Here is a 13,375-nt window from a genome sequence, read left to right as displayed (position 1 = left end):
TTCTTTGTACAACAGTGTGGCGTTCGCCATGAACTGCATCACCAAAGAGCTGCACTGGTGTAATTACCGCTTCCTCACATGCAGTGTCTCTCTGAGAGCTGCTGAGAGCCAATCTCCCACCCTCACCGATCCAAGGACTGAGCTGAGGACACCAGAGAGCAGCTGCAGTACTAAAGGAACTAAAACTCCACAGCAACCTGTACCCCCCCAACTACTCTGCCACAAAGCAAGAAACTTGAATTTGCAGGAGAGGGAGCATACTTATCTCTCAGCAGTGTCACCACTGTCTAACCAAACACCCTTTCTTTCTCCCAAAACATCTAATTTATTGCTGGAGGAAATTGCCGTTCTCTTCTTGAAACCACCAGTAAAAACTGCCTTTGTTTTTCTCTCTGCCTGTTACTCTCAGACTGTCCTTCCCTTCCAGAACATCTTGCTGCAATGCCCATAACATTCCCATAAAAACGTGTGTCTCGTCAAGCTTGCCTTGTCCCCAGTGTTTGACAACTGTCAGAGAAACCCCATAAAAGCCAGGCTGCAAGCTCATCAGTGCAAAGGACACCATGTGTGGAAAACATTGACAGCTCTCAATAAATCACATTGCTGCTGAACAGCTGGTTGGAGCGCTTGGCTTCAGAAGAATGTTGTCCGCATTACCCGTTTACGTGCGTACTTCTCAGCGATGCACTGAAGATCCTGAGCGTGGGGAGCAGAAATACATCATTTCCAGAAGATACCACAGGTTGTTTTTTTTTTTTTTTCAATTGTATCTGAAGAGAATTTTAGATCCCCTTTCAAGGTTTATGGCCCATTACAGTAATACAGTTGTGCAATAAAGTGTTGACTTCTTGACAGAGATGTTCACCCTGAGGAAAATGTGATGAGAGACAGGTGATAGTAGGAAAACCTATCCCCATCTCAGTTCCTTCCTCCTTCTCTCTCAGGAAACACATAGCCCCCATTTCACTTAGTGCTTTCTCAAGTACCAGAGCACAGAAACTGTCAGAGTGGATGTTCACTGTCTGGCCATCACAAGTGGGATAGAAAACACATGGTTGGTGCAAAAATGCCCATGCTTTTCTGCCCTCTGTGCTTGAGGCAAAGGGAAGAGTTTGCTGCTCACCTTCCTACTGCTGGGAGGTGTCTTCCTCTCAGTGCAAGTGTTCCTGGCCCACCTTCATTGAGAAGCCTCAGCCCAGCAGACAGCAAGCTGCAGAAGAAACACAGATCCCTTTCCTGGATCATTTCACCTATGTGAGATGCAGCTGCTGCTTCTTTCTGGCTTGTTCCATGGAGCCTGCAGGTGTTTGGATACGGCCCTTTCCCAGTAAAACTGGTGACATGCTAATGTTTAAAATAAAATAAAATAAACCCCTAGTATTATGGCATATAGCTGAAGACCACCCCAGTTTGAGCATTGCCTCTGGTGAGACAAAGAATGTAAACAGTCTGTTTGATTAAAGCATCCCTAACAAGAGGACTCTGGGGAATTCCAATCTTTCCCAGCTCAAAGACGAGCAGAAGATACGCTGGTACTCCATCCTTCATTAATTCAGAGCTCTCCAAAGGGCAAAAATGAAGCACTCAACTCTCCTCATGGGACAAATTGTTGACGGTTACCCTGGAATTCCTGGAGGAAGCTCACCAGTATAAATCAGGTCTATTTTCTCCCTTCTTTTTTTAATCTGTTCACGGACAAAGAGATTGTGCAACGTCTGATAAACTTTGCCCACGCTGCAGTGCAAAATCCCCATTTCTGACTGTCTGAGAGGGGGAGGTGGAAAGACCACTCTGGAACTGTCTTACAGATAAAGCTATTAATTACATGCCAGAAAATATTTGTGCAATAAGAAGAACTTCTCTTTCAACAAAAAGCAACAGATAAGACTGTCGGAAGCCATCGCAATTTAAGGGACAGAGATCCTGCTAACACTGGAGACCTTTTGTAACACATCTACATCTTCAAGGTGCTCAGAATTAAAAGTGGGATCACAATTTTCACACCTAGAATTCCTGGAAATGCACTCCTGGGGACAGGAATGCTGCACAGCTACCACATCTCTGTGCAAGTGAGGAACCACAGCCCTACTGCTGCAACCTCCTCACTCACAGAGCCTTTCTTCATCCCATCCTTTCCCATGCATCCTGAGGAGCTGGAAAGGCTTTATAGAGGATTCCACTGTCTCCTGGATGGAACCAAATAGGTAATTCCCTCACCTCCCATCTGAGACCACCAAGGTACACTGTTAGAAGCACAAGCCAGAAGAAGCCTCAAGACAACGACCTTTTGGTTGGCTGTCCCCTGTGCTGGGGGGTCTCTGGAGCATGTGAAAACAAGTTCATTCAAGCCTGTCTCTTTGCTTGGAGTTCTCAGCTACTGTCCAGGCATTGCTTTAAAGCAAATTGACACCATGATTTGCCTCCATCGTTTTTTCTGTTTTTCAAGACAGTGGGAAAAGAAGAGAAGGGCATATAGAGAGGCTGACATCTCATCAGTGAAACTCCTCCAAGCAGATGTAGAGTAGGAAACATCCAGTAACCCTGCTGGCTCCAGCCCACAGCTTGGACCTGAGTGCACAGTTGATTTTCATTAACTAACTTGTCTTCCTGTGAACTTCCTCCGAGGGTGTTTGTTTATAAACAGAGGAGGGGATATTATTACTGGAGATGGAAGAGTATGGGAAGGGGTGAAGGAGTTTAGAGCCACGAAACTGGAGAGCAGAGCTGAAAAGTGTTTGTTGCTGGAAACACAAAGGACTCACTGTAAAAGTGGTATATGGCCTAGTTTTACAGCCTAAAGGGAATAGGTTAGGTGTATGTAGAAAGTGCTCCAAGAAGTAAAAACAACCCCACATTGTACAAACATTTCCCACTGCATCATAACCGTTACACAAAGCAATGGTGCTTGGAGGCTGTTCTCCGTAACATCCACTTCTCAGCTAGTTTGTTTTCCCCACTGCACAAATTGTATCGGCCCCACTCTCAACACGATTGCCAGCCTGCAGCAGCCCCCTGATTTCCTCTCCAAAGGAGTAACTCTGAGTTTGCACTGGTGTGCTCAACAGCAGAATCTGGCTTGTACTACTTACCCTTCCCTCTGCCAAGTACATGTTTCAAAACCGTGTGCGTAATACATTCAGTTAACATTTGCTTTTTCTCCTGGTACTGCATTTCTCCCTGAACATCTCCATTCATGAGCTACAGCAAAGGAGGCTTCCAATTCTCGTCTAGTTTGTGCTGAAAATAATTCCTATTAAATTATCACTGGTGGAAGGTGCTGTTTTGAGCTCAGAGAGGCTGCTTGGTTTATCCGCAAGGCAGAAGCAAAGAAAGACAGTAGTAGTGCAGACTCCAGATTCTAACCTTAGCACCTCAGCCTTTATAAGTACAGATGCTGCTGAATTCAGAGCAAAATACAATTTGAGTGGCTCACACGAGGCACAGCCTTCCTGCTGGCAGTTCCAATGGAGGCACAGGCTGTTAAGACATGAGGGGGTGCTAACCCTTCCCAAAAACAGGCTGCAGTTACTGGGGCACTGACACACTGTGTGCAAAACTCCATCTGCAACCATGTCTGCTTCAGATGTAACTGTGGGGTAAATTAGCTGGTTTTGCCCTTAATTAATACCCTCAGCTATCCAGGGCTAGGCTTTTTGCATTCCTGAGTCAACCTACTGACCAATGTGCAGATGTATCAAAAGTAGGAAAGCATTCAAGCTCGAGAAGAAGTATCCTGAACAGAGGGGCTTCTCTGATGTATGCTCTTCTCTCCCATTTCGGGCTGCATACACTGCTGCATTTGAGAAACACAGTAACTCCTGCTCATGCCAACCACACCAGCACATCGGGATCAGAGATAAACTCAAGACTCTCTCATCTTCCACCATGTGCAAAGAGCTCATGTCACTTGTTGGTAAGCGAAAGGCTTCATAACCACTGCACAGCAAAGCAGCCCCCCAGCAAAGAACCATCAACAGCAACTGGAGCCAGCCTACAGGAATTAAGGTTGGCTCCACATGCAGAACAATTTAGGCTGAAGATTACCTGCTACCATCACCAAAAATGGGGTTAACAAAAAGCCAAGCCTGCTGCAATCAGTTTCTAGCTCTGACCCAAACACCCAGCAACACTCAGACAAATCAGAGCAGTTCCTCAGTTTTCCTGAAGTGCGGTGCTCTCTCCCACCTGACAAATGTATCACCACAATTAGCAGAATGTTCTGAGGATGTTACCAGGACCACAAAACTGCAATCTTATTGTGAGATCAAAGAAAACAACAGCATCAAAATATGTTAGGACACGAGAAAATGAACCTACATTCAAAACGAAGTAACACTGGTAACAGTGAAGGCCCATCCTTTCCCTCACTGTCTTAAAACAAACAAAACAAACAAAACAATGGTGATAAGATCTCTTTCCTCAATCCAATGGATGATCTTCGTGAGTATGCTTCCAACACTAACAGCAGAGAATAGGCAAGGAAGAGAAGGAAGGAGGAGAGAAGCCTGCAGCTGATGCTCTGCATTGGGAGCAGGCCTGCTCTTCTCCCAGCTCCATGACAATAGAAGACTCTGGGGAATCAGATGAAGGAGGGGAAGATTGGTCAGAGGAGAGAAATCCATATGGGAAAGTGATTTAAAGCAAATAAATAATAAGCAACATAAGGAAAAGGAGGAAAATCACAGCAGAGGGCCTTAAGCATCACTCTAAAAGAAGACTCGAGGAAAGCCTAACAGACCCCAGGAGCTGATCAGCAAAGAACAGTCTGGTTTTCTTCTCCAACACTGCAATTCTTGAGCTGGTGTCATGTCATATCTCTCAGATGCTGCCTCCCCAGGCCAGTTCCAGATGCGTCTCAGTTTCACTTCACCCTCCCTCCCTCACTGTGAGAACAACTGCCCGCTCCTTGTTTGTGCACCACTACAATAGATATTAAACAGAACCACACCAATAATTCCCAGAAAATATGCATGAGCATCTGCCTGCCCAAGCACACAAACACGAAGCCTGCTTACCCTGTGTTCCCACACCGCTCATACACTGTGTGGCTGAAGCCACCAACACGGCAGCCAACAACATGGGAGCCACCCTTGGTCTGCAAGGAGGGAACACCAACCTCACATGGAGACAGGAAAGGACCACTACAGAGAGCATGACATGGGTTTGACAGGGAGGAAGAAAACAGCAGTTGTGCAGAGCAGGAAAAAGGGAAAGATGGAGAAATCAAGGACATCAGATAGTGGAGAAAGAACTGAGACTACAATGGTGATAAGAGAGGGTGGAGGGATTGGACGGGAAAGTTACACACATCACCCAGCAAAACAGAAAATCAGACAGCGTGTTTAGAACATGCGCTCGTTTTAACACTGAAGAAAAGAGAGAAAGGTTGACAGAGACGAAGGCCAAAGTGAGATTTGGAGTGTAGCAAAAACAATTAAAATAAACATGTCCCCTTCCCCTGGCCAATTTCTCTGACGTGAGAGCTTTGCAATTTTTCTTCTTTGGTATCCAAAGCAAGAAAGGACAGCAAAATAAAAGATGATAACGCAAGGACCATGAAACGCTCTGGGATGTAGAGGAGGGATGCAAAAGACTCTGAAATCAGAGCCTAAGCCAGAGTCAGCCAAGGTCAACGGTATTTTTCATGATTTTGGATAGGTTTAGGATCAAATCCATGCTGCGTGCGTAAGTCTAGCAACATGAATACATCTCCATTCTCACTAAGGGATAAACTGACTTGTATTTACGCTTGTTCACAGTTTTAACTATGGATACACACTGCAGCTTCACTTGGTGCTGCAACCTTACGGACACAGAGCAGTTCCCATCTAAGCAAATTGCTCAGATTGCGACGAAGAATGATAGCAGAAACATTCTGGGATGAGATCCTCACTTATTCTCTTCTTAATTCCTTTTTATTTGCCTTCTAGAGCTGTGCTCTTCTCTTGTTCAGAGTAAGAGCGCTTTGACTTTATGGATGGCTGTGGGGAGAGCAAACTATATAAAAGGCGCTACCATCAAATCAAAGCAGTTTACAAGATCTGCCACTTGTGTCAGGATACATAGGGAAATAAACAAGCTGCTTTTCCTTGATCATTGGAGTTTAAATGCTCTATTGATCTGGGGAAAAAATCAAAAGTGCTTTGGAAATTGTGTGTGTATGTGCATGCGTGCTCACACCAGAGAAAATAAAGAGGTTAGGGACAAGCAGAAATTAGCAGATCAACCAAGGATTTCTCCTCCACAGAAAGCTGAAATAAAACTAAGATTCCCAGTCAGATGCCAGCTATCATAAGGTAGGGAAATGCTCAAAAAGCAACATAAGATCAGAAGAAAGGTACACCTTAATTTTTAGAAGTCTCATTTTGAGGCAAAAACAAAAAAAAAAGATGATGTACTCAACTGCCCTGTGCCTACAACACTTTAACAAATGCCCAGAACCAGGGAATAGAAAAATTTAGCACCCGTTCTCTATTTGAAATAGAAGGATTAATATATAATGAAAGATTAATACATAATGTATAATGGTTAAATGAAGGGAAGGATGACATTAGACTGGCTGATATAGCTTAGAGAAAAACGCAGAGGGTTTTGATCAAGCAGGACTTTTCAGATCCACATTCAGAATATTGGGGAAAGAAGCAAAAATGTAATAAAGCAAATGTGTTCACTCTTGCAATGATGAGATATAGGAACTGTTGTACAGATGACGATCAGAGAAGGGTGGGAAATGGTTGATAAAATATTTTTCTCAGGAAAATGGGAAATTAATCAAAACAGACCATCTGTGGGAAAGGATCACCTCTGGCAGATATTCTAACTTAAAATTTCAATAGAAGTTTCGTAACTGTCAAAACACCTGATTCGTTTGTAACTTTCCAAAAATAAGAAAGCCAGTATCTTACACCAGAAGATGTTATTCTTTCTCATAGTTGACATAGTTAACACTTTTCTAAATCAATGCCTAGGTTTTCTGGGTACTTAAGATGTTGTCAGTTTGTTTGTCTGTCTTCCGGCCTTACATCTGGGTCTTTGCTAAAGATCTTTGGTCTACAGTAGAGTGCTGGGAAATTTTCTGTGCCATGTGCTATATCAGAACCAACAAAGTGGATATTCTGTGAATGCTTGAACTAATTATCTACTGTTACATCCCTGACATGGCGGGGGACTAAATTTGGCAACCCAGGAGGTCCTTTCTCTGCCTGCGCTCCTGTAATTTCTTTCAGAGAAAAGAAAAGAGTGGCTGAAAAACAACAGCTAAAATTGGAAGCAAAACTACTATATGGGAACATCTCAGCTGACCCCTCACGGAAGGCTTTAATTTTTTTTTTCCAATACATTTTTTTGAAAATAGATACTGTATTTTGGCTTTGCATTCTTGCTCAGACCAACCTGAGCTCCAGAAATCCAAGGTGAACACACCCAGTTAACCCCACAGTCTGACAGCATTGAGCACTGCTGGCCCAAGGGTCCTCCTGCCTTTGGGTTACCCAGGCACACATCCCTCTTGCAAAAGAGCTGAAAGGCTTTGGGGTGAGGCAGAATAGGCCTCTTTACATCTGCTCCAGCACTCAGTAAGACCTCGTGGACATGGAATTTCTGGGCACATCCCAGAAGTAAATCAGGCCCAAGTGAAGCTCAGCGCGGCCAGCTCAGCCTGGGACACAGCTTGGTGCCTACAGCAGGCAGCCACACATCACTGAGGAATCTAACCTGACCATTGCATGTCAAAAGGCAAACTTCCCTCTTTCCTACCATTTTATTGATTAGAGCAGCCTGGAAGGAAGTGCTTTGAAAAAAATAGAACATGTTCTTCAGACTGTATGGTTCTGACTCCAGTGTGTAGCTGGTTGAAAGAATGACACTGGTTGAAACTGGAAGTCTTAAGGAAAGAAAAATCTCTTTTTAGTTCCCATTTCTCCCGTCCCGGCTTCTGCAGGAGGGAGCAAGTGAACTGCTCACGAATATTTAGTAAAGGACAAACCACGCCATATTTTTTCAGTGGCCCTATCGGTCACTGCTTACCCAGGGCTGTAGCTGTGAAGTGGGGAATCGTTGGAACGCAGAGATGCACGGTGACCTGTGTCCCCTGGGAACAGTGCTGGGGGCTGTCACTACGCTGGAGCATTCATGCAGACCTGAGCCCCTGCCATCCCATCCCCTGGGACCTGGCGCACACCAGAGCTAATTAACGACGAGCTTTATGACTGAATCATTCTCTAGTCCTTCATGTCAGTACTTCATTACGGATCAAAACAAGCAAATCCGTGGAATAAAAAGGCAACAGGCTGTGAAGATGAGAAAAAAATGATGCCTTATCCATCTACCATCTATCCATCTACCCAGTGAAATTCAGTGTAAACTCACTGTCAAAGAGCATCCTGAGCAGCTGCTATAAGCATTGGCTTCAGGGATGAGACCCAGCTGACTGCGCCCACCTGATGTGTATTAATTCAGTAACAGACTCCAAAACTCCAGAAGTCGACCAAATGAAACCAAACTCCAAACAGATATTCTTAAGCCCTGAGGAGGAAGCAGATCAACACAGTGTCAGTTACACATCTATATTACTGCCCAATGGTTGGTCTCTGACATAGATGCTTCTCAGTCTCTCACATGCAAGAGCTGTGGCTTTAAGTGAGTTCCACTGTGCTGATTTTGGCGTTTCCTTCTCTTTGGATTCTGCTGCAGTTTTATGTTCACCAAGGACCGAAGTTGGGAAAACATAGGCACTCCCTTACATATGAAGCCTTATTAAGTTGGGATCATGCTCTCTGTTGGCAGGCAGAGGAATAGAGAGACAGAGGAGAATGAAACTGGGAAGAGAAAAAAAAAAAAAAAAAAAAAAAAACACAAATAACTTTCCCTCTTCAGAGCAGGCACGCCTTCCTACTCCAGCTCCCGCCGCTGATCATTCATCCCGCTCCTCTCAGCTCCCAGACAGCAAAGAGTCAACATCTCCTTCCTACAAAAACATGAGCTCCTGCTCCTGAGCCATACGCTAGAAAACACCCTGACAGGGACTCAGGAGGATCCTATTTCTCACGATGCGGTTGCGTTTCCACAGTAGAACTGAAATATCTTTGATTACAACAGAAGCAAGGTCAGTGGTGCTTTGAAGCATTCTACTTTGCATGGCACGCGTGTTATCTAACTTGATTACAGCCCGGACCTTAACTCCTTCGTCGACAACTGGAGATATATTCAAAGACTGTAGGAGAAAGCACACAAAGTCGAGTGATTAATGCCATGTGCCCATGCGTGCATCTGTAAGAGAGATGTACTGTGCCAATAGGTGTGCACTTCCAAGGAGTGTCTGTCCAAGAACAGTGTGGCCCAGGGACAGACCCAAGCACGCACAACCCAGAGCCGCGCAGCGGGAGCCACACGAATGAGGCACGGCCCGGCTCCCAAAACACTGCTGAGGATTTGCGTAACACGGATCAATGGGTCAGACTTCCAGTTTGCCAACTGTTTTCCCTGAGAAATGCCAGAACAGATATGAGTGAAGTCAAACAGGGCAGCAATAACATCACTGCCAACCAGCGTGAAAATTGGCAGAGCCTGGCACTGAGGACTGCCTATGATCAGAGACAGGGCACGGCCCAGCGCAATGACGAACCCACTTAACAGCGCTGTAAAATTAGCCATTTATGAAAACAAATTGAATACTGCAGCAGAGGGTGACGTAAGGAGAGTTGGCTCCAGACAGAAACAGAAACTCCTGTAGCAGGATTAGCAGAGGAGCTCCTTCATATCAGGGCTCAGGCATGGAAGCTGATAACAACTCGAGTCCTACATGAAAGTTTTAACAGACAGGCTTCCCTTATAGGCTCACGTGTGGGTGTGTGGCTCCTATATGACTTCTGGCGACTACTCCTGTGCCGGCACAGAGGGATCGCAGAAGAGCTGTCAGCACAGGAAGAGGATAGGAGCAGAAAGCAGATGAAGATACAGGCAGGACTCTGTAAATGAGGCGCTCTCCAGCCAGCCCTGCCCTCCCCTTCAGATCTGTGCAAACACAATTTCCCACTTTGCAGCTGCAACAGAAGTTGGGGAGAAACTCACTGTCTGCAAACTAGAGTCATTCCCTGCCCACCCAGCACCCAGAAGAGCTCTGGCTTTCAGCAAGGTACTACAGATGTAACATCGGCAGCAGAACAGGGCTCCGGAGTCTGTCACATCCCAAAACAGTGAAAATGAGAAAGCCAAACGTTTTGGCAGCCAGAACCCTTGATTTCCTCACGGAGGGAAGCGTAATCTCTCCCTAAGCTTGCTGCAGGTCTGGGAGGCTGTGGTGTGCAGAGGATACTCCGAGTGAGTTCCTCTTGGACTTCTTCCAGGTGTTTACACACAGAGCCAAACCTGGCTCCTCTTCAAGAGTGTGTGATGGGGGGAAGGGGGAGTTTAAAAATAAAATAAAAATCACAAAGTCCTCCCGAGCAGAGCTGCAAGCTCCACAGTGCTAAACTGGGGCATTTCTTTTCATTTTTCGCCGCGGAATGTTATTTCCGTGCATAAAATGGGTCAAGTGTTTTATACAGGCAACAACCCAACCTCCCCCAGCCAATCAAAGTATTTTACTACAAATGATCTTGGTGTGTGTTTGTCTAGGTCCCCCATTGTATGAATTGCAGATACTCACACCAAAGGCAGACATGGGGTCTTAGATCCCGGATTACATACAAACAAAAACACAGACTGTATTCTGCCACTGATGAGATCTGTGCAAACCCAAATTCTGCCTCTGCTAAGCTGAAAGGGAAGCGCTTTGAGCCCGGGGTTTAAGTTAAGATTGGGAAACAGAAGAGCGGAGCACGAGAATGCCTTCTCCTATGAAATTACTCGTCTGACTGCCCTACTGAAAGCCATCCCAGTCCCGGCACCTCCTGCCCACCCCAGCAGCCACACACGCTGCATCCCTCTCCCCACCGCGAGCAGAGCAGCTGGGACCGGGGAAAGTTAAGGAAACGCACTGCTGAGTTCATCGTAGTTTTTGTTTTGCTTCGGACAAAGCAACTTCACCAACAGGCGACAGCGGTGCGGGTCAGGGACGGGGCAGCGGGGACGGAGCAGATGGCAGCGGACAGCAGGGACGGGCGAGCGGGGCGGGCGGCGGTGCCACCAGCAAAAGCATCCGCCTGCTCTAGGAAGTGCCTCCAGTTAAAGGGAAAGGGGAAATCCTCCCTGTCTCTTTAAGGCATCCTAGGACATGGAAACTTTGTGCTTTCAGGGAATCTCCTTGCCAAAAGAGCTGTAAAACATGTCTTTCACCCCCCCCTCCTTCCCCCCCCCTCCCCGCCCGGCCCGTTTCTCTTTCTGACTTGCTTCCTTTTTTTAAGGGCATTTCCATTTTCTATGACTTCCTTTGGAGCAAAGATGGATGTGGCGACATTTATAAGGGTTTGTAACCCTCCAAAAAGTATCCGATTTCACGACAACTTTGCTGCACTTTATCACTAAAGCGGGGAGAGGGAGGGAGATGGCTGGAGGGGGGGGGAGCGGGAGCGAGCGCGGGGGGAAAGGACCCAAATCCACGATGGGCTCGTAAAATTTCAGCAAGAAAAGTGCAATATTCCTCATTATTGTTCAGCTCAGACAGCTCAGCCTGGTAGCTGCTTTCAGTACTAAATGGTTTTATAGGGCTATTTGACCTTACAATCATTTGTGTTACACTTGCCGTTTCTAAGGGGAGACGAAAATACTTGACATCCTCTAGCTGCAGCGCGAGTCCCAGCCCCAGCTGAGTGCCGAGGGGTTGGGAACTTTATAAACTCATTTGATTCATTTGAGGTTTCACAATAGCCAAAAGTTCCTTTATAGCTTTTTGGAAACCACATGCTAACATAGCATCTAAAAAGGTAACAGTGAAAGTACGCTAAAGAGCTCATAAAACTAAGGAAATCGTACAGGGACCTTACACATGCATTTCTCTGCAGCCACACGCTAGACATACGTTTCTTTCCATACATACATATAAGCTACTTTTAAATGCTCTACTTACAGTTTTCTGACCTGCAAATGAGTTAAAAACCCACCGTAAGGGCTCTCCCTCCTGTCTGCATCTCAATCCATACACACAGAAATACAGAAACTAGCCCGGATACTGCCATTTCCCTGTGTAAAAGTTTACATAACTTTTCCTGCCAGCATATACTTTCAGAGAGTTTGCCGAGCTCCAGTATTCCACAGAATATATGGATAATAAACACACCCGTGCATGTTTACACATGCACTCACATACGTCCGTACGTTGCAAGGCACACAGGCACATTTAAATGCACACACACGTATCCTATACACACGCACGCCTACAGCTGGCTGTTCTGCCGGCTCCCGAAACGTAAAAGGGATGCTGCAGCCCCGGGCACGGCGAGCGACCTACCTGCAATGACAGCCGGAGATCTCTGTCCTCCTTCAGCTTTCAGCCACACTTGCAAAGTGAAGGCATCTCGGGGCAGCTCAATGTCTGCCTTCAGCCGCAGCTGATCACCTTGTCCACTGAAATAGAGCGCCCTGCTCGGGGTAAGGGACTCCTCGCCGTCCTCTACCTCCCGCTGTTGCCTCCTGCGGGGGACATGCCCAGGCTCCAGCCCAGCAGTGGAGCGCCTTCCTCGGGCTAACCTGGTGGCACAGGTGCCCGGGGCAGTGTAGAGGAGCTGGCGGCTGTGCCTGGTGTCCCTTCTCGCCCTGCGGGAGCGCTCGTCCATCCCACATTCGGGTCCACTGGCTAGGGCTGTACAGAGAAGCGCAAGAGGCAGCAGCAAACTCCAGAGCTGCATTTCCAATCTTCCCCCCCCTTCTCCCCTGCAAATCCTCCCGATCTGCCAGCTTTGGGCTCCTCCTTGCCTTGACTTTCTTCTCTTGTTCACCCTTCTTGGTATTTGCTCTTTTTATAACCCTTCTCAGTTGCTTTTTCTTTTCTTTTTTTCTTTTTCTTTCTTTCTTTTTCCTGCTTATAGATTTTTTTTCCCCTTAAAACAAATAAAAATAAAATAAATCAAAACTCCTTCTTGGTTGAAATGTATTTCTCTGTTCTTCCTCCTCTATCTGTCTTCTTCTCCTCTATTCCTCCACAGCTGGAATTCCTCTCTCTTCTTTTCTCTGCTGGATTTTCTTCCCTTTATTTTTTTCTTCTTAAAAAAAACACACACACACACTCACACACACACAGAACAAAACAAAACAAAAAAACCCAAAGCAACCCCCCAAGCTTTCTCCAAGACTCAGACCCACTGATTTCCCTCCCCCCAAAAGATGCTCTAATCTATTTATTTTTTTGGCCTCCTTTATAACATAAGCCACAACCCCCTCCTTCCCCCCAACCTCCCCCCCTCCCTTCTTCTCCACAAAATGAAAGAAAAGAGAAAAAGCC

At 46.1% G+C, this 13,375-nt stretch overlaps 1 protein-coding gene across 1 annotated transcript in view; it reads right to left on the bottom strand.

Moving 5' to 3' along the window:
- The window catches only part of PAPPA (pappalysin 1), a 170,444-nt gene extending 157,662 nt beyond the window's left edge, over positions 1-12,782 (bottom strand). The window contains exon 1 of the mRNA XM_042830695.1: positions 12,386-12,782. Coding sequence (XP_042686629.1) covers positions 12,386-12,782 — 397 coding nt within the window. The remainder of the gene's footprint in view (positions 1-12,385) is intronic.
- Between the last annotated feature and the right edge of the window lie 593 nt (positions 12,783-13,375).

Source organism: Centrocercus urophasianus, unplaced genomic scaffold (genome assembly GCF_019232065.1).
Source record: "Centrocercus urophasianus isolate 14NV4802_14NV808 unplaced genomic scaffold, USGS_Curo_1.0 seq_34, whole genome shotgun sequence".
Classification (NCBI taxonomy): Eukaryota; Metazoa; Chordata; class Aves; order Galliformes; family Phasianidae; genus Centrocercus; species Centrocercus urophasianus.
Note: the sequence above shows the minus strand (reverse complement) of the source record. Positions and strands in the feature narration are given on the sequence as shown.